The sequence below is a fragment of the Carassius gibelio genome, chromosome A18 (genome assembly GCF_023724105.1).
Source record: "Carassius gibelio isolate Cgi1373 ecotype wild population from Czech Republic chromosome A18, carGib1.2-hapl.c, whole genome shotgun sequence".
NCBI lineage: Eukaryota > Metazoa > Chordata > Actinopteri > Cypriniformes > Cyprinidae > Carassius > Carassius gibelio.
The window spans coordinates 652,518-674,991 of record NC_068388.1 but is presented as its reverse complement, the minus strand read 5'-3'; the positions used below and the strand labels follow the sequence as shown (position 1 = coordinate 674,991).

Below are 22,474 nucleotides of genomic sequence, written 5' to 3'. Positions count from 1 at the left end.
AGTTTTTTAAATAACTGAAAGTACACCCTTAACATCAGTCTATAAGCATTATAATATTATAAATAAGTATTATAAATGATAGAACTTTAGTAATTAGAATTAAAACTTGATAATCATGTTTAAATGCATATTAGTCATTTAAAATGAACAATTTAACTGGACTGGTGGTTGTGCTTTTTTGGTCATTCAGTATTTCTTTAAAAGAAATTGGGGAAAAAATAACAAAAATACTAATAAGATAATAATGATATGAATTTGACTAATAAGAACATAAAAAATGCACTAAGGATTAATGAGCTACTGGATTTATGAATATTAATCAGGTTGTGTGCATTCACTCAAACTGGCTGAAATCAATACAGGGATAATAAAAGGTGAACAAGCCAATGAGTGTATTGTCACACACCTAGTGCTGATAAGTGGTGATATGAAGCTCTTAATTTACCAAGTGTATGATAACAGCTTTCATTCTTCAAGTCATTCATATTCATGAAAAAAATCTGTTAGAATAAGAAAAGCGTTAACCATGATATCCTTTCAAATGTTAAATTAGCCATAGTCATTGCATGCTTTTGTGATTCACTTTATTTGTGACATTTAGATTTATTTGTTTATTAGAATTTAAAAGATGATAACTAAATAGTTTGATATGTAAAGATCTCTCATTTTAGTCCTTGAAAATAAAAAAGTGGTGTTTAAAGTCCTGAAATTTTATTTTGCAGTTTCTATATGAACCCTGACTCACACATGCATGTATACATTTCAGAAATTGTTCATATATTAAATATATTAATATATAACAGAAATTATATGAAAATATAGACATGTAAATACATTTAAATATTTTCAAAATATATATACCGTAGAGACATACACATTATGTAAGCAAAACTTTTATTTTGGATGCAGTAAATCACGATTAATTGTTTGACAGCACTAGTTTAAATATATTTTTAAAAAGTACACTTTTTGCCCAGAAGACCTATCATTTCATATCGTCATGTGACCATGATAATATTGAGACTATTTGCTATCGCAACATGCAAGCACTACAGAAGCAAGAAAGGTGGCAAGCATCAGACCAACTGCCAAAATTAGTTACTTAAAGGCATTTTAATATGATTTTAGTCAAAATGGCCAAAAGAAATCATAAATATACTGGTATAATATAATTTCTGATTTATTGCTTTCAACCAGTAGGCATTGCTGTTAACAAATTGATGTAATGTGTTCAGTGTGAGGTGGTGATGATATGCTCTAAGTTTGGCATCTATGTCAAAGCTTTGTAGACCATCAGATGCAGTTTGTCATCACTGCATCAAATTAATGAAATCGCTGATATGAAATCATAACTTTTTGTTTCGTAAGTTGTGTAACAATACACCAGTGTGTTTTAAAGTATGTCTGACTCCCAACATGACTTGGGGTATAATGGAAATCGTTCGAGTGTTATGGTTAATGTTTAATGATTTAAGCTTGACTCCCATTGTTTGTAAATAATATGTCCATTCATTCATGCTACAGTAATTCAGGCAAAAGTTTCTGTTCTGCTCTGTCTCTGTCAGCGGTTCAGTGGGATGCCATGACTTTCTTCACAGAAAGTGTGTTTGGACAGCTCTTCAAAATTCTTGAAAAGGAGGTAAGACAACCAGGTTCTCTCATGTTACAGCGGTGAGGGATTTAAAGAGGTATCTTGTCACTGAGATGTGTTTTTTTTGCTCCTCCCATTGCTGTAGAAAATTCCCATAGATGAGGGTATGGAGCTGCTGCAGATGGTTGTACACTATGAGACGAGAGATCCTCTCATTCTGTCCTGTGTTCTTACCATTATATCCACTCTCTTTCCCTTCGTTATACACCAACCACACTTTCTGCCTCAAGTACTTTTTAAGGTGAGAAATATCTATCATATGAAGATGTGAATAAATGTGTAGTCACATTTACTGTTGCTCAGTGAAATTTTACAGGCAAAATGTTGTCACTCCAATCGGAGTCCACTCAATTGGGAGTTTTGTATGTGAGAACAATTTATTATTTTAATTTTATTTATTTTTATTATTTTCAATACCTGCTGACCAATTGAAAGCAGCTTGATTATAAAGTGAAGTGCTTAATACATCACTAAACTATTGACAATGGGTTTTGCTAATGTGTCTACACCTAAGTGCATCTAAAACAATGTCTAACCACTGATTTAGGGTGTCAAATAAATTTTACACTGATAATTTTTTTACTGTTGCAGCTATAAATTGCTTCTCTAATGTTCTAGATCTTCTAGTATTAGTATTATGCTCTTATGTGTTCAAATCTGGATTCTCTCCCCTTCCCCCCATAATTTTCTGTTCTTCTTCTGCTATTGTATTTATAAAAAGAACCCTGAAACTTGATGCATTTGCATTTTTTTTAATTATTAGCTGCCTGTATGTTATTACTTAGTGCATAATAGATGTGCTGAAATCCTATCATCATCAAATATCTTTTTTCACTTACATTTAGATATTTCCTTCCATCACATTTGAATTGGTTGAAGAATGCAAGGTAAGGTGCCCATACTTATAAATGCATGTGATTCTCTAATCAAACAGTCTTGTTGATGTTCTGTGCATGTGTTCAGGCACATCGATCACGAGCTGTTAAGAATCTCAGAAGACATGCCTGTTCTTCCATCATTAGAATATGTCGAGATTATTCAGATTTTATGCTGGTATGTTGAAGCATACATCTATAATACAGTTCTTTACAATGCATAGCATGATGTTTCATTTTAATTATGTTCCTAAAGAAACCAGTTATATTATCATTCTCTTCTAGGATGCTAATGATAATAGTTTTTTTCTTGCATTGTAGCCGTGTTTTGACATGATGTATGAGCACGTGAAAAGGTTGTTCTCCAATGAGCTGCTGCTGACACAAATGGAGAAGTGTGCTCTTATGGAAGCCCTGATATTAATCAGCAATCAGTTTAAAGACTATAACAAGCAAAAAGCCTTTCTGAAAGAAATCATGGCACCTGTTACTGCACAGTGGCTGTCAGAGGAGATGAAGAGGTATGCATGGATATTGTTGCCCAGACAGATATTTTTTAACAGATATTTAACATGACAATGATATGAAGTCACTGATGTTTAGTTTGTGCATGCATCTGAGGCTGTCTGATGCATTAAACTTCTTTTTATTGTATGTTGTGTAGTGTGTTATTGGACCCTGTTAACTTCTTGGCATATGTTGGTGCTGATCAGGTGATCAGTGATGCTGACACAGAGGATCAGATGGGTATCAACAGGTCAAGGGTAGCGGTCACCACTTCTCAAATGAATGCATGCAGTCTGTGTTTGCATAGCTGTTGGATTTTGTTATAAATTTAATCAGTTTTGCTTTTGTCTTTAATGGCAGGTTAGTTTTTGTGTGAACACCATACTTGGGGTTGTAAAGCGTGCTCGTTGGCCTGCTAATCCTGTGGAGGCAAAAGCAGGAGGCTTTGTGGTAAGCACAACCTCTGATGGGGCTCCTATCTACAGAAACCCTTGTGCGGAGCACCTGCAGGCCTTGCTGCCTAACCTTTTTGCTCTCATCAGGTAAATTAGGTCATATCCTAAAAAAACTGACATTTGATATGGAATAGTATATGTAGAGAAAAATCATGGATCGTGTACAGGTATATGCTGTGCTGTTCTATGTACTTTTTCCTCCACTATTGTGACAATGTTTGGAATAGTTTGATATTTTTTTTATCCTTTCAGGACCCAAAATAGCTTGTTCTTGCCAGAGAACACCAACCGGCTTAGCAAGACCTTTACAAGGGTCTATGATATTATGGATATGGAGAAGAATTTTGCTTTAGGTTGGTTTCTCATTTGTCCTTTCTGTTTATGAACACCATCAAGTGTCATGTATTTTTATAGTGCTTTAAACAATATAGATTGTCGAAGCAGCTTCACAAAATTAAATGGGAAAATAAGGGTGATATTGCAGATTTCATCAATTATGGAACCGATTCAATTTCACCTTTTAAGCAGCTATGTGAAAGGCAGGAGTGTCATTATCTAGCTCAATTAAGTTCATAATTTTTCATCTGATAGTGTCAGTGCAGTTAAATCAACATTGCCTTTAAAACCCCAGACTCTTGGTATCTTAAAGAAATAACTCTTGATGTTTCCTACAGGAATTCCTCAACCACTTCTAGATGCCTGTGACTCTTCAGCATACAGAAACATTGCTGAACGCATGCAAGGCTTCTTCTCCTCACTCTATGATAACTGGTTGGAGCAATCAAGTTTAATAATTGATTTTTATTTTCTTTTTTTGATTAATAGAAAAATTCCTGATACTAATTACTCTTTTCTTTTGTATATATATTTTTTTAAGTTTCCACGTGCTAGGGAATGCAGGTCCCTGCATGCAGCAAGACTTTTATGCAATAGAAGGCTTGGCAGAGCAGATTGTTGGTTCTGCATTTACCCATCTAGACAGTGTTCCAGACCACAGGCTCCGCCCCTTAGTTCATATCCTTTATATAATGTTTTTTTTTTTTTTCTTTTAACTATTAGTTAAACATATTTAGAAGTCAATACCATTTGTTATAATATGGGTTCCTGATCCTAATATCTTTATTATTACTTCAAAATGAGCTAATGATTAGTGATGGCATGAACATAATTGGATGGCACAGGATTAGTTTGAAAATATTTACAGTGATACTTTCAATCAAATGTGGAGAATACTTATTGCAGCTACCACACATAACTTAATTTCAGTATTTTTTGTGTGATTCTCACGTAACTCTCCTTTAAATTCATCCTACTGGCTTATAAGCCTTCATCCAAAAATGAAATTTGTCATTATTTACTCACCCTTACATTTTTCCAAACCTAATGCAGATATACAAATACTATGGAAGCCTATGGCTACCAGCCACTGTACAAATGGTATGTTGTGGCACTACCCTGATGTAGGTCTATATCCAACTGTATAAACACAAGAATTGTTTAATGTTTGCATGTATATTAATGCATATATACTGTTGAGCCAAAACATCATGACCACCTATCTAGTAAGGTGTTATGTGGAATATACACCCAATTTGTTGTTTGTCCTACTCTGGACCACTGCTGGTAGGTTCTCACAGAAGTACCCTAAAAGTCTCGGACATTAGGGATGGGCGATACAACTTACATTGCTTTCAATACAATAGGATACTTTTAAAGTCCAGTATCATCAATATCAATGTCGATACCAATACCATACATATAAACAATAACTTTTACAATAACTGAACTTTTTTTTTTTAGCAATATACAATAAAATAGTATATAAGTGCATCATTCATTCATCCACATTATTGTAGGAGCTATTTGATTTAGTTTACTCTTAAAAGTAACTATAAAACATTTACTTAAATTAAGTTGTTATTCAGGCATGAATCCATCTTTATTCATTAGTGATTAGTTCATTCGTTTACTAATTATTAGCTTATGTTAAAGTAAGTTTTAATTTGGGTAATTAGTACATGATTATTTGGGTAACCCTTATTATAAAGCTTTATAGTCACCTTGATTAATGATTATGGAAGTGACATCACTGTCATTAGATTTGGATTCTTGTGGTTGTTGACTCTAACTCATGAATGATGTGCTGTAATGTGCAGTTTTTGTTGTTTTCCTTAATGTCTTTCACGTCTGTTCATGAAGCAGCTGGTGATGTCCTGTCCTCGTGATTATTATGACAGCCTCCTCAATCCTTTGCTGGGCCCACTGTTTACCTATTTGCTGCAGGTAACCTTAACATCACATACAACATCTGGAAGTACGTGTTTAACAAACCAGAACATGTTTTTTCTTTATGCTTCATTTTTAAAATGCCTCCCTCAAATGCTCAGTCATACATTTATTACTACAGTGTAATTTGTGTTTTTAAATTGTGTTATCTGAATCAGATTTACCAATTTGATTCATAGAAACAAAGAAAAAAAATGCTATCTTAAGAAATCTAGAAAAAAATGCATACAATGTCATTGCAGACAGGCTGGATGATGATAAGATCAGATCTCTGTGTGGAGCACTGGCTGTTGTCAGACTTTTTGTGCAAACATAAATTGCACTGGATTATTACAGTTAATGGCAAAATGTATGTTTGAAAATGAAACATTGAAGTAAAAGATGCACACCAAACAGACAGAGGTCAGTGAAATAAGAGTGCAATAAATCAGACCAAAAAAATGATAGTTGGACAGTAAACAGACGGGGCACAACTTTAAATTTAATCTTAACCGACTTAAAATACAATTCAGTCATTCTTTCATATATATATATATATATATATATATTAGGGCCGGGACTCGATTAAAAAAATTTATCTAATTAATTAGAGGCTTTGTAATTAATTAATCGAAATTAATCGCATTTTAATCGCATATAAATATTTGACCTGAAAACAGTGAGAAGTAATTTTTTTTCACATGGATTTATAGTATACCATTGAATAATGACTGAATACATAAGCTTAAGCAACAAAATATTGTTTATTTTTGTTCAACCAAGTATAGCAGACCAGTGCAATTTTTGCCATGAAGTGTAGCAATAGCATATTTAGAAACAATTTAGAAATAGTACATTTCAGAAATTCAGGAAGCTTATAGGTGCTGGAACCTTCTGTAAAGAGTTTTTTTTAAGTAAAACACAATACTGTCAATTACATTCAGAACATTGGAAACACTGACTATTAGAAAACATCTCTCTGTTGCTTCAGAGGCTATAACATACTCAAGTCCAACTCTCAATAACCTTGGCCAAAACAATAAAGAGTTCAACATAAACTGATGCACCAACAAAATAATATATAGTTCAACATAAAGTGTAAAGTCCACGCTAGCTGCTATATGTTTTGCGTTGAGGTGATACTTGAGGCTCGATGTGCTGCAGGCTGCAGTGATATGCGGAGCGAACACCAGTTGGTGCTTCCGTATAATCGGTCCGCCGAAACAAATCCAGTGAGAAACCTTCCGCGGTGCAAAAATAAGTTATTAAAAATGCAGGATTTTTTTTTTCTGTAATTAATTAACCTTAGTTAACGCGTTATTTTTTGTGTAATTAATTAATCTCAATTAACGCGTTAAAGTCCCGGCCCTAATATATATATATATATATATATATATATATATATATATATATATATATATATATATATATATATATATATACACACACACAGACACACACACACACACCATGTATCACTGCAATGTCTAGAGGTAATATATAACAATTTGAAAATTAATTTAATCATGTTTAATTTATTTGAAAAATAATTTTGTAGTGTCAGGTACATCATGCACTTATTATTTTTGAAGAGTCATGGTTGAAGGAGGGGAGGGGCTCTTATGCTTGTCATGTGACACACAGCAGCCACAATACCACTGTATAATTGATTTAGGCTTATGTCCCTACTGAAAAACAAAACAATAAAACTGTCAGAAATTTTAATGGTTTCAACTACAAATACCATTACAAACATTATAAACCAACTTTTAACCATTAAAACCATAAAAAAGGTTTTCTGTAGTGCGTTTTGGGATATTTCCCATTAGGATTTATTGGCTTTGGAGTCGATTCACGTGTATACGCATTATGATTCAGTTAGCCAGCGCGCGCACGTAGACAGCAGTGTGTTTTAGCATTGTCTCATCTGAATGCCTCTGACTGGTCCTTGCATTCATAAGATCAACAGAATCATGTGTGATTGGTTATAATGTGCAGTGCTTTAAAAATGCCCCTCTGGTTGAGTGTGCTGCGAGTGAATGCAGATTTTAATTAATCAGCTTTTCTTTTTTTATATATAGTTTACATGACAAACTGTGCTTTTCATCCAAAATTGTTTGGTGTGATATGTTTACACATTTAGGCATGCCAGAGGGGGTCAAAGCTTGTCAGAACAGCCCCTGATTGGGAGTAGGATTCATTTATGATATTAAGTGTCTACAACTAAGCTATTCCATAGTTTTAGTGCTAAATAGTAAAAGGATTTTTTAAATTCTAGGTATTATCAAATAGCCAGAGAATTGAGAACGCAGGAGGACTATAATGCAATAAACGCTTGTTCAAATACTGAGGTGCTAAAACACTCAGGGCTTTATAAGTAATAAGCAAGATTTTAAAAATCTATACGATGTATAACAGGGACCCAGTGCAGTGTTGACAAAACTGGGCTAATATGGTCATACTTCCTGGCTCTAGTAAGAAATCTAGGTGCTGCATTTTGGACCAGCTGGAGTTTGTTTATTAAAACATTTATTAAATGTTGCACGTTTATTAAAACACAAGATACTTCTCTTTTCAATATGAATAAGGCTTTATTAGATAAATCTAAGACATATAAACAAATCTAACACATAAACACACGCACTCACACATTCACACAAGTTGCAGGAAGATCGAAAGTTAGTGAAAGATGAGTTTAAGAGAATGGAAATGTGTAATCCCAAGTTTACAGCAATACGTGAAATTGCATAGACATGAACAACCATCAATCACTTAATTAAAACTCGCATTGAGTTCCTCAATGAGGTTAAATTATATTTGATACTCCAGTATAGATCAGTCTGGAGGTACATTGCCTGTGTAAAGTTGTCGTTGAAAGGGGTTTTCACGATTTTGCTGATTGGCTGGAAGTTCAGTAGTCATTGAAGTGACATCTTGGGAAGCCTGTGGCTGGGCGTTGGCTCAAGACGTGGAGTTGTGTTGCTGGTTGAAGTTGAACAGGCACTCGAGGTCAGACTCCGGAGACATGGCGTTACATAACTTAACTCAGAAAACGAAACTCTCAAACGGAAAAGAAATGAAGTAAAGTTTGACGAGACTAGGTGGTGTTTCTTCTCAATGTGGCTAAGTAGCAGCAGGCTTGCAGGCCGAAGCACGCTGGAACCGTGCTCAAAGAACAGTGATGACTAAAAGCATGGTTAGAAGCAAAAGCTAGGAAGCAAAGCTACGAGCTAAAAGCATACTTAAAGCAGGCATGACTAATTGCACAAGCAAGCTAAAAACTAAAAACAAAATGTTGTGGTGTCCTGAGTATTTAAACTGGCCTGTTGGCCACACCTCAAATGTTGTCTTGACCAATCAGATATAGTCTTTTGCTCGGGGTATCATAAATCATATGTTGTCTTATCAAGCATGTGGTCCGAATTTACCCTCTCTTGCAGGGTATAATTTTGGACATGATTCCTATAACAAGAATATGATACATTTGACAAATAACTGATGGTCAGGACTGTTTCAAGCTAACAGGTTCAAACACATACATACTAGACATGAATATGTATCCTCAAGCTATCAAATAGTTATTAAAAGACATACACAATAAGTGATTATATCATGATAGTCAAATGTGTGGGTTACATATAAATGAATATGGAGTAAAGCAATGAACTGATATTCATTTATAAGTCTCTTTGAGTTAATTTTGGTCCATATATATGTAGAAAAGACAGTTTCTGTGTAGGGCTGTGCGATTAATCGAAATCGAAATAAAATCGCGATTTGAGTGTGCGCGATTTCTAAATCACCTTATAGCACCGATTTTCTGCAGCCCTGACCTCCTGCAGTATGTAATCTGAACCAATCAGGATGCAGCGCACCTGAGTGGAGCGCGAAAGCAGAGCACTGAGAGCAGACTGGGCATGTGCCTAACTCCAGGTTCACACACACTGTGATGCGTATCATTTTTTTTTTTCGAGCCCATGTTAACGGAACAGAACGTACACACTGCACACAGTAAAAAGACGAAAACAGAAAAAGTTATAAATAGAAAGGTGCGAAAAGATTTAATATCTTGCACAAGAGCACAGAGAGAGTTGTGAGTGCACAGGACACAGGTTGAGCGAGAGGAGACACGTTGTAAGGCAGCATATATCTGATCCTTTTACAGTCTATGATCTGAGCAAGCGCATCTGGTTTTGTTAACGGAGCAAATGAAATCTGCGTGCGAGTCAGTGATGCGCGGGTTGATCCCAAATGAGCAGGTGCCCGTGGTTATGAGTCATTCAAAAATATTTTTTATGATATTCGGGTCGCGGTCGCATTTTTGAAATACATAGGCCTATGTAACGGAAACAGGTCAATTTAGCTCAAAGGGAATCATTTAAGATTTTAAAGGGAATTTGAACAGAATCACTGTTTCACGGCTGGTCACTTAGACGCCCTGCGATTCAGTGAACGAGCCGTTTAACATCAAATCTGCGCTGGATACTAATATCCAAACTATAGTGAAACACTATCAATTAGCACAGTAACAAGATCGGCAGTTTAAGACATTAACTTGTAAGCACAAAACACAAGATACTTCTCTTTTCAATATGAATAAGGCTTTATTAGATAAATCTAAGACATATAAGCTAATCTAACACATAAACGCACGCACCCACACATTCACACAAGTTGCAGGAAGATCGAAAGTTAGGGGAAGATGAGTTTAAGAGAATGGAAATATGGAATCCCAAGTTTACAGCAATAGTTTAAATTGCATAGACATGAACAACCATCAATCACGCAATTAGCCCTCCCATTGAGTTCCTCAATGTGACTAAAATTATATTAGATACACCAGCACAACAAATATCTGGGGATACATTGCCTTCGTTTCCTGTGAAAGGGACTCCCATTGTAAGGGGTATTGTATGGTAACGTTACAAAACTTAACTCAGAACACGAAACTCTCAAACGGAAAAGAAAATAAATAAAGTTTGACGAGACTAGGTTGTGTTCCTTCTCATCGTGGCTAAGTAGCAGCAGGCGTGCAGGCTGAAGCACGCAGGAACCGCGCTCAAAGAACAGTGGTGACAAACAGCATGGCTAGAAGCTACACGCTAGCAGAAGCATAGCTAGAGACTAGAAGCAGACTAAAAGCAAGATTTCATGGTGTCCTAGGTATTTAAAGTGGCCTGTTGGCCACACCTCAAATGTTGTCTTGACCAATCAGATATTGTCTTGGCTCGGGGGTATCATAAATCATTTGTTTATCTTACCAAGCATGTGGTCCGAATTTTCCTGCCTTGCAGGGTCTAATTTTGGACATGATTCCTATAACATGAATACGATACATGGGACAAATAAATTATTGTCAGGGCTAATTCAAGCAAGAAGATTCGATCACACACATACCAAACACAATTATAAATCGTTAAGCTATGCCATAGTTATAAAAAAAAAAACATACACAATAAGTGATTATAACATGATAGTCAAATGTGTGGGTTACACATAAATGAATATGGAGTGATGCGATGGACTGATTATTTTATGAGTCTTTTTGAGTTCATTCTGGTCCATATATATGTACAAAAGCAGTTTCTTTGCCATTCTCATGACAAAGACTTTTCTGTGAAGACAGAGGTTTAAAGCCCTTCCCCCCCTTAGGAATTTCAGTCTGGTTCTGCTAGGTGGGGGGGGGGGGGGAGTCAATGGAAGTGTTTAACTCATGGGTTTCCATGTGATGTCCAGCGTTGCATTTCAATTACGAACAACAAATTTGACACCAAATTTCTCTTCTTCGAATTGAAATTGTAAATAATTGTTCTAGTGGTTCTTAATGTTGAAAGCTGTTGTGTGAACAAGTTGGTTGGTCATCTTGCTTGGTTCTTGTGGCACTAGAACTGATTTATGACTTCCTGAGGAATTCGGCTCTTGTGTTTCAAACATCGCTTTGATAGACTCTTTAATTTGTCTGGTTCGACTCATTTCTGTTACACCTACACTTTATTGGCTGAATAACTGGCATGAAGATGTCGCACGAGCTCAGTCTGCAAGTAGAGATGGAGGCGGCAAAGAAGACTGCATGGGGAGCAACAGCGCTGTTTTTGGTAAAACATGATTTTGAAGACTTCATTAAGTTTTGTTTTATATAAATTGTATCTTAATTTTGATCAATGTTTTATCAATCAGTTGCCCGTATTTAATAAATAAGAAGCAAATATATAGCCAAGCAGAGAATGTAATAAGGCGCTGGCACGATCACTTGCATTGCATGTGAATTCTCAGCATGTGCCTCCCAGTTTTGAGAAATATAGGCTATATATTACAGAAAGCTTGAAATGTCTAATTTTAAACGAAAATATTCAAACCAAAATTAATGGGCTACTCTCTGATGATGTAATTCATATGAAATGTGCATTTCTCTCTGGCATTCATGGCGAGTCTCCATCGTCAACTTCATCTCTGCAGCAACACAGAAAACACCAGTTTATTACTACTCAATTAAATGACTCCTTGCATATTTTCGAACCAACAGGCCGTTCTGGGTTGAGCGAGACCCCACGGAATGAGTGAGCGGATCGGGATATTCAGAAATGCGCTCTCCGCTCACGAGCTCATGTCTGCTGACTTTGCAGAAACATACAAATAGACATAGCCAGACTAGACTATTTTAGTACAAATTATGAGCTTACTGACGATTTTTTAAAATGCTTGACAAAATTATAATATATTAAGTTTTTTTTTTTTTTTTGCCTAGTTAGTTTTGCCTACATTTCTATGGCCCATTGACGCTACGATGAGCATTTACTGCTTTTTAAAAATGCGGGTCGGGTACAATATTTAATTGTTATTTTTTTGCGGTCCGAGTTGCGGGCGGGTTAGTTGAAAACGTCGGTCGGTGCAGGTTATTAATACATTGACCCGCGCATCACTGGTGCGAGTGGATAGATTCGCGCTTGCACATTATTTTAATGTGCTTTTGCGTTACATTAATGCACTCTCGTTGCTGCTTCTGAACTGCTTACACATAACTTACTGTATACGCACTGCAGATGCGTACAGTGACCCTTGGGCAATAAATATATTGGGCAAAACACATAACACCTGAGGCACCGCTACAGTAAGCTAGAGATAAAGCTCTCATTGGTTTTCTTTTGGAAATATGTGTGAAATTTATACTGAATGCATTTATGACTGTAAAGCATGTCTGTGTGTGTCAAAATCGTGATTAAAATCGAAATCGCAAAATTTATCTAAAAACCGTTTTTTTGTCCATATCGCACAGCCCTTTTTCTGTGTCATTCTCTTGACAAAGATTTCTGTGGAGACCAGAGGTTAAAAGGCACCCCCTTAGGAATTTCATACATTCATCTTTATTACGGTTGAATTTACCTACCTCTGTGAGTCTGCGTCTCTCAAAAGTGTTTGGCAGCAATGTCTCTTACTAATAGTGAAACTTTATTAATTTTCTTAACAAACAGCTCCGTTGTTACCTTACTTGTCATGTATTTTAAGTTGTTAAATGATGTTACTGACAAATTCGTCAGAGCATATGTTAAACGTGTCTGCAAACTGTATGTGAGTCTTGGAGAGGGAGAGAGATCAGGAGAGATGGAGTATGTGATTTCTGTATATAATGCAATTTTATGGTAAAAACAGGAAAATCGTTCTAATCGTACTGTTTACTATTTTTTTTTAGAAGGAAGTGGGAATCTACGAATATTGAAACGCATAATGAAAATAAACAGTAAAATGAAAGTAAGCGGCAGCCCCTTATGGATGACTGCCTAACACAAAGTAAATTCAGGCTCATTATTGTTAAACTCCACCTGCCTCGCTTTGCTCCCACAGCTCTCAGCCCTGCCCCACTTGTTATAACTATATCTATTTGTTTATATTAATAATTATATACATTTTACACACACACCAGAACTTGCAAAAATGCACATTAGGGCTGTGTATTGCCAAGAATCTGGCGATACGTTACGTATCACGATACAGCAATACGATATATTGTGATACACTACGATACTGTAAGCAAGGCGATATATTGGGATATTTCTTATTTTAGGAATAGTATATATTGTAAGGAAAGCTGTCATTAAGAACACCACCATAAGTAAACCATAGCATAAATAAATAAATAAATAAAAACTGTTAACCAGAACACAGTGGGATCTGCATTTGCAATCATCAGTCCCTGTAACAATATCAAGCCCTTGTGCATTATGAATAATATAATAGTTGGTTTGATACCTTTATCTCAAACGGTGTTAGTTTAATTAAAGTGGGTACAGTATATAAACAGTTGAAAAATATGGATATATATAATTCATATAAAAACAAAGACACATAATTTGAAAAACTATGCCTTGAGCATCATACTGAATGATATTCTGTATATTTTACAGTTGGTTTGATACCTTTAGATCCAATGGTGCTGTCAATTAACCCTTTCGAGTCGGTTAACGCATATATGCGTTTTGAGTCATTTTCTCCTGATAACCCCGAAAAGAACTTAAATTACACTTTCAGTTTTAATCGTACAGATAAGAGCAATACATCAATCGAATCTGTAAAGGGTCTAGTTTTTTTTGGATACAGACATAATAACAAAAAACCTTTGTGCACTTATAAAATAAAGATAACAAACAAGGTGCGCTGTCTACAGTCTTTGTCTCCGCTGATCGTCATGTACAAACATTTCATTAAAATGAACTGTAACTCCGTGAATACTCAAAGAAGAGACATGAGAGAGATATCTATAGAAAGCCTGGAATGTCTACTTTTAAACTAAACAAGTGCTGCCGAAAACAAATATTCTGAGATAAAGTAATCCATATGAAAACAACGCAATGTCTGTTTTTCATATCTCCGCTCATTATATCTAATGTGACCACGCCCCCGCGCTGAACGCGCTATTCAGATTCAAACTGAAGCGCGCGGCTTGAATACGCCCACACAGAAGAAAAAGCAGCGAGACTGTTCTTCAAGTTTTTATTTTATTTTACTGTTTGCTTCGCGATGAGAGGACTAAGACATAATTCACCCCAAAAAGATGTGGTGTGGTTGAGGATTTGAGAAATGGATTTCCTCAGAAAAAAGAATGAAGCACTTTATTCAGCAGAGATCATAAACATGAGTAAGTCTCTTTTTATTTATTTGTACTAGTTTTCACATAACGTGTAAACATTTTACTAGTAAGACTTTTTCCAAAGACTTTTTCCAAACTATAATTCCTGACTAAACGTATAATCAAGTGGAACATTATGAAGTTTCAATAACAGTATACAATACTATACCATTCAAAAGCTTGATGTAAATAATATAAATGTGACAAATAGAGATAACTCTAACAAATGTAAAAACAATGCAGTTCTTTCGATTTATTACCCCTAAAAAAACCTGAAAAATATTATCAGCTCTTTTCAACATTAATAATAATAATAATAATAATGATGATGATAATAAATGGGGTTTATTTGGTAGAAAATAAGATTGTTAAAAGGATTTCTGAAGGATTGTGTGACTGAAGTAAGGATGCCAAAAAATTTGTTTGAAAGTAAGCTTTGATTGTTCCTAATAAACTGTTTAACTGCTCCCCCAAGTGGATATTAAATTATGTTGTGGGATAATTAAATATATTCTTAATAAACTACAAACATAAAATTATATACTTTTATTTTGTTCTCAAATTCTTTCTTGTAACTCCTCCCTCAGTGGCACAGCTGACTGAGAGGCTCATTATGCAGCTCATTATGCAGGCCTTTGTCTTCTCAGGTGTAAATCACAATGATATTCATGATAGTTGACGCCTACTCGCATATGACTTTTACCAACAAAAAGTGTCTTAGAAAATTTAAATCAATATATTGTTTTCTGTGAATGAGTAAACAAGATGATTTTCACATCATTCAGAAAGAAAAATTCTAGGCTACAAGCTCCAGTTCTCAACTTTTCCGGCAACCAATTTTATGTATGTGTTTTATTGCCTTATTCAAGTGATTTAAAATTTTTAGTTTTTCACTAACCATGCATAACATTTTTTTTCTCAAAAATACAATCATGTACATGCATGCCTTTCACATATTATTGTAGCCTAGTTTGTGCTGATTACAGTGATATTAGACTTTACCCATTTAGATATTTATAATAAACTGAAAAAAGCACAAATGTCAGGGCATGACAAAACTTCTCAAGGCCCCAAAAATACCCTTAGACTCCAGAGGGTTAATGGATTTATATTATTGCATATATTAAAAGTTGTCAAATTATTATAAAACACATAAAACAGTAATAAAAAAAATGAACTTTGTGCTACCATAGGGATGTTTTTCTGAACATTTTAATATTGGTCTTATATTATAATGTCACAGTTAAATTGTTTAATTTATATATATATATATATATATATATATATACATATGCCCCTAAAAAGAGAGAAACTGCAGCCTCAGTTCCGCCGCTTGCAGCGACCATAGACTGATTAAAAACAGGCCGCGACACGTGAAGAGGCCCACACGGGACCAGCTCGAAACGAAACAATTGGCATTAGTCTTGTAAGATTTTTATATATATATATATATATATATACATATATATATATATATATATATATATATATATATATATATATATATATATATATATATATATATATGTATATATATATATATGTATGTGTATATATATATATATATATGTATATATATATCGATATTAAGTTTTTGAGAATCGATACAGTATCGCCAAACAAAATATTGTGATACTCATGTGTATCGATATTTTCTTACAACCCTAATGTACATCTGATATGGGTTTCAGAAGTGGATGTGATAAAATGGCTCAATAGCGCCACCTGTAAACATTCAATGGAGTGCTCCTCAAGCTACATTTTACATGTACAAAAATCAGTAAACTCATGTAACGCACCATTACATACAAAAAAATCTGTGCGTACAAAACCCAACAGAAATTCCTCTGTGATTTTTGTGCAATTTGTGCCATTCCCAGGCCTCATACTTTCTAACATGATTTAACGTCAAATCGGTTATCGTTACATCCCTAGTGAATTTTTGGGAGTTAATCTGGTTGTAGAATGCAGTTGTCATTCCTGTAAATTACTAAAAAACAATATTGACTGCAGAGAAGGATTTTCCTAATGTTATCTCCTATTTTTTACTTCGTTGAAAACAGAGACTGAACTTTCGGTGGCAGATTGTCAACCAACGGACCAGTCTGTGGTAAGACCTTTGAGTTATTGATACTACCATAAATATTTGCATGCATATTGTTTTGTTTATAGTTCTGAAAATGTATACACTGTTTTCAAGTTGACAAACTTTTTTTTACATTTATTGTGTATACATTTACATAAACCCCTCCCCTGGGAACATGCAACAAAGTGGGCAAGGCTATGTTGCACTGCTTTATAGAAGAAGAAGGCCCCTTTCAAACTGCGATTCCGGATAAAACACGGGTAATATGTCCCGGCAATTGTCCCGGGTCACTAGATTTTGCACTTTCACACTGCCAGTAATTACCTGGAATATGTGCATGCATTCACACACAACCCGTAAAGGTTCCGTAAAGACATGTGACATCAGGGTGTGACGTGTAATATAAGAGTCAAACGCTAGGCACGTTAACTTTCGCTTAAGATGGCAAACGGAACTAAATGATTTCTGCTTTGTTACAGTTTGCACACATTTTTTCTGCCACAAACATTGATTTGCCTTCAAAACACCTGGTAAAAAAGTCCAATGTGCAGTGTGAAAGGGGCTGAAGAGTTGTTGCCTGCCATCAAAACTATGGGTGCTCAAAAATATCTATCCATATATTAATCATGATTCTGTCTTCTAGTGATACTAATGGGTTCACAAGTTTCACAAGTATTGTTTAAAATAAAGCACCGGAGCACATGCCACTGAGGTGAGGGGTGCACTTTAGGGAATCTCAACACACTGGGCCATCTAACCAATCTGTGCCCATTGCATATTTCTGAGGGATGAGCTTCGTAAAACCAGGAAATCATCAGAGCATGATGATCGGAGAAGGGACAGAGTGGTGTAGAATAAAGAATAAATCCATGAATGTGTTTACAGATTAATTTTATAAATAGCACTTGACATCACAGTAAGTGATTACACCTACTGATTGGCAGCATTAGAGTTAACCTTGAATGCTGTAAAAACATCTAAAACATGAAATAGCTGTTGTGTGATTTACTGTATAAATAGGTGAAACGTGAAATCTAAACTATCTTTTTACAGATTAAAGCAATAGAAAAAATATACAGTAGGTGGCCAGCCTATCTGGGGCTTACCGCTGCGCTTTTTACTTTTATTACTAAGCCTATATTATTATATACTGCAATTATATTTATCCACTAGAATTATATATTTTTAATTATTGTTTTCTGATAAATTTGTTAAATTTAAAGGATTTGTTGTAAAATATTTTCTAATAGCCTATTTTTTTCCTCTCACAAACTCTGATTAATTTTTTAGCGTGTTTAAAAAAAAAAAACATGCAGCAAACGAAAATAGGTGATTGATCCGTTAAAATGAAACCTATACACGACTCATATATTTTTTTCCTCTGACAAACTTAATTTATTTTTTAGCGTGTTTAAAAAATAAAGAAAACATTCAGCAAATGAAAATAGGCGATTAATCTGTTAAAATGTGTTACTCTTGGTTAACAGTAATTATAATTATTTTACTTCAGAACAGAGCCTGGGACTAATCTAGGTTATCCATGTTTTTTTTTTTTTTTCATTGCATCTGAAAATGACTTTGTCCATTACATTCACTTCACGCGATCTGGCACAGATCAGCCTCCAGCAAAGCTCAGCTGTGGATGATTTAAAAATATTTGATATAAAGCAGTGGTTCTCAACCCGCGGCCCGTCATGAAATCAAATGTGGCCTGCACCACATGCTGAATAAAATTTAAATTAAATTTTAAATTTTACATGCTGAATGAAGAAAGAAAATAAAAAAATAAATAAAAACTTTATCAGTTTGTAAAATGTTATGGTTTACATCAATTTTAAAAAAAAATGCTACTAATGAAATATAAGCTATATCCTAATGTTTTTATGTGATTTTTTTTTTCTTCATATATTATTTTCAGACATGAGCACTAAAATTGCCTTTAAGGTAAAATTGCGCATCAGAATGGACAAAATAGTTAAAAAAAAAAAAGAAATTCAAAAAATGCCAGCGAATGAACACAATGTACAAACTGTGAATCGTCATTTGAGAGTGTGTGCCGAGGCTCTGAGCAGATGACCGCGCGGACAGGTGCGCGTGGTCAATAGGCTTCAAAAGCAAAATTGCACATGTTCAGGCAGAGTGAAGAAGCTCATTGCTACTCGAACCTGTGCAATCGGTCAATAAAAGAATATAAAGACAGCGATGTGCAATAATTCTGGGCAATTGCAGTGCTGGCCATCAGTCTGCACATTCAGAAGTAGGCTATAAATTGAAGAAGTCTGCGTCCGCGCTGGCCGTGTACACGTCCGGATTGCTCATGTGGAAAGTATAACACAGGCGTTACAATCGCAACTTCTTTGTGTTACTCCTTTCAAGCTGAATCTCACAAAATTGGTCAGCTCCCGACAGCATCAGGTGTTTTATTTATGGGGAGTAGAATTGTTTATTTCAATGAATGTTATAGATTATATATCATAATAGTTAGGCTATAATATTATACATCAGGTTGGTTTGTATTGCTGACGTAATATGTAAATTATATGCGTAGAGGAAAAAAAGGTTGAGAACCACTGATATAAAGGCTGCTGTCCCATTTTATACAGCAATTGTTCATTTTAAAAAATCAAATTATATTGTTAGTTCTAATTATATTGTTAACACAAGTTCATTTAGAATTTTTTTTTTTTTTACTTATAAACTCCTGGAGAATTTAAAGTTAGTTTAATAGTATTTAAATTCAAGTTTAAAAAATGGTTTGAATTGCTTAAATTATTTTTATTAATTAATAATATGTTATCATGTTTATTCTTGTAAAAAATACGTGTTTATTCTTTAGGAAAACAAGGGAGAAAATAAGGGACAATCCGAATATTTGTTTTGCTTTACCTATTAATGTAAGCTACAATTATTCAAATAATAATACTAATAATACTAATAATAAAATAATGTCATTAAAAAATACCATTGGCCTGAGTAATTTTGACCATTATAGAATTGTGACTTTAAAGATTAGTCATCTAGGTGGTAAAAATACTGTGAAATTAATAATACAGCATGTGAATAAATAAAATGCATAATTTTCATAACATTTCATTATTCATGAAATGCATAACATTTCTGGTGTTTGGATTTGTACTTCAATATAATGAGCTCCAAGTTTAAGAATAGTCCTAGACTTCTCTCTCTCTCTTTAACAGCATTAGCTCAATGATATACGTCTTCCTTCCGTTAGAATTTTCTTGCCTTGCTAAATGTTGGGCTCATTATCGATAAGTTCGCCTCAATCTGATTCAGTAAAGTCAAACCACACAGTGAAGCCTCGGAGACCCGTGGAGACCCGTGCGCTGTGAGGCGGGAACAGAGGACTCCGCTTGGTCTTAAAGCCTCCCGCAAACATCCACGATCACAAATAACAATGATTTTCGAAAAAAATAATGATTAATTATTAATTGATGATTTGTTATTATCATTATGGTCTTGTGAAAATAATAATATGGGCTGCGAGAAATTTATGAAGTGTAGTGCAGACATGTTTCAGCACAGTAACACACCGTTCCTCAGAGCCAAAACACAGACCGAATTCTGTTCAGCTGGAGGGGGTTGGGTTTTGGATAGTTATTCATGGCTGGTGGGGGTCGAGATAAAGGTGCTCTTTCATATGGACAGTGTCTTATGAGGCTTTCACTTGCTGAACCGGTTTATATAGGACTGTTGTTTTGGTTATATTCACAGTGCTGGCTCTCTCCGACGAGAGAAATGCAACATTCACACATTACACTATTCCTTTTCGTTTAAAAACATTTCAAGCTTTCTGTAGATATATTTTTAATGTACCTATGTGAGACACATATTATGTTAATTAAAAAATTATACATTCATTATCATGAAAAATTAAAGTGATGAGACGGCGCCTCCCTGTCATTAATGAAAATTAATAATTTTTGCACAAACATTTAAATATGATCTTATCACGAGTAAAATTCATGACAACAGCCAACATATTTAGCTTGATCAGAAGGTTGACTGCAAGAGTCGAGCGGCATGTTAAGAGTCTGTCTGTTTCTTTTACTGATTATTTTCGGGTTAAAGCATGATTTAAACAGATTCACACTCAATCGCTTTCGAAATAATGCGTTCAAACAAATGTAATCTTACAGTGCTACATTCTCAGCATGCTATCTGATTTTGAAATCTTGAAGAAGTTAATCGATCTGTTTAGATAAAATATACTGTTATTTTCATCACAAACAAAATTTTACAGCAGAAAGCAGCAATTAAAGATGTAATGTTTAAAATGTTATTAGTTTGGCATGTGATATAGGGAAAAAGTTTAAACATAGCTTAAGCCACTTTGAAACTCTCCTGTTATTTTTTTTAATTATTATTATTACTTTATATGCTATGTTATGAACATAACATTTGAAACATACTGAAATCCTTTATTCACGGAGTGAAGGCGGAGCGTGTTTCTGGTATCAGTGTGCGCGGAGGGGAAGTTGTTGCTTCTCACAGACTCTGCTGCGAGTGAGAGAGATGTTTCACCTGACGAAATGCAGACAACCGCAGCTGCACAAGCACAGCACATACGCCAAAAATCAACCTGCAGCAATGCGCGTTCATCGAAAATCTAAACCAGCGGCATAACGAGATGGAAATATAAACTAGAATTTTTATATTCAATTCAATTCAATTCAAGTTTATTTGTATAGCGCTTTTTACAAAATAAATCGTTACAAAGCAACTTTACAGAAAATTATGTTTCTACAATATTTAGTAGTAGCTAGTAGTTTGTGCACATTTGACAGGATTTTAGAAAAAATAATAATAATAATACAAGACGTAGTCAGATAGACGATGAACTATCAATATTATTAAGTTATTATATGATTCAGTCACACATTTAGCAATAATTGTTAGTTCTGTTTGTTGATTCAAGGTTAGCATCATCTGGGGTCCTCTGAGGGTCAGCATCATCTCTTCTCAGGTGTTCTGGATCCAGACTGGAGCTTGTTTAAATCCTAGTTACCACGGGATGTAAATCCCATGGCGAAACATAGAAACAAAATACAGACATCATTAGCATAGCTGCTGATCCAACAAAGTAAAATTAGTTTAACCCAAGCTAATGAATAAAAATGCAACTTTGAACAGATGCAACTACACTCACAATTAAAAAGAAACATTATTCGAATGCTTGGCGAAAGAGATGTGTTTTTAATCTAGATTTAAACAGAGAGAGTGTGTCTGAACCCCGAACATTATCAGGAAGTCTATTCCAGAGTTTGGGAGCCAAATGTGAGAAAGCTCTACCTCCTTTAGTGGACTTTGCTATCCTAGGAACGACCAAAAGTCCAGCGTTTTGTGACCTTAGGGTGCGTGATGGGTTGTAGCGTGGTAGAAGGCTAGTTAGGTACGCTGGAGCTAAACCATTTAGGGCCTTATAGGTAAGTAATGATAATTTGTAACTGATACGGAACTTAATAGGTAGCCAGTGCAGAGACTGTAAAATTGGGG

The 22,474-nt window shown here is 34.8% G+C and overlaps 1 protein-coding gene across 1 annotated transcript; it reads left to right on the top strand.

The window, feature by feature from the left end:
* The first annotated feature begins 1,269 nt into the window (after nucleotides 1-1,269).
* On the top strand, nucleotides 1,270-17,048 carry LOC127933868 (exportin-5-like). Its single transcript, XM_052530913.1, has 12 exons — nucleotides 1,270-1,639; nucleotides 1,737-1,892; nucleotides 2,497-2,538; nucleotides 2,615-2,704; nucleotides 2,848-3,047; nucleotides 3,191-3,290; nucleotides 3,394-3,575; nucleotides 3,741-3,841; nucleotides 4,163-4,259; nucleotides 4,366-4,502; nucleotides 5,674-5,771; nucleotides 16,938-17,048. Exons 1-12 carry the CDS (start codon nucleotides 1,502-1,504, stop codon nucleotides 16,986-16,988), a joined length of 1,392 nt encoding a protein of 463 aa, XP_052386873.1. The 5' UTR covers nucleotides 1,270-1,501; the 3' UTR covers nucleotides 16,989-17,048.
* Nucleotides 17,049-22,474: the final 5,426 nt, after the last annotated feature.

Bases quoted from the DNA above. Each gene is read 5' to 3' on its own strand.
- LOC127933868 (XM_052530913.1), top strand. From the start codon at position 1,502: ATGTCCATTCATTCATGCTACAGTAATTCAGGCAAAAGTTTCTGTTCT. The intron at 3,048-3,190 runs GTATGCATGGAT...TATGTTGTGTAG, and splicing joins CTGTCAGAGGAGATGAAGAG to TGTGTTATTGGACCCTGTTA. The intron at 5,772-16,937 runs GTAACCTTAACA...CGTTGAAAACAG, and splicing joins TGTTTACCTATTTGCTGCAG to AGACTGAACTTTCGGTGGCA.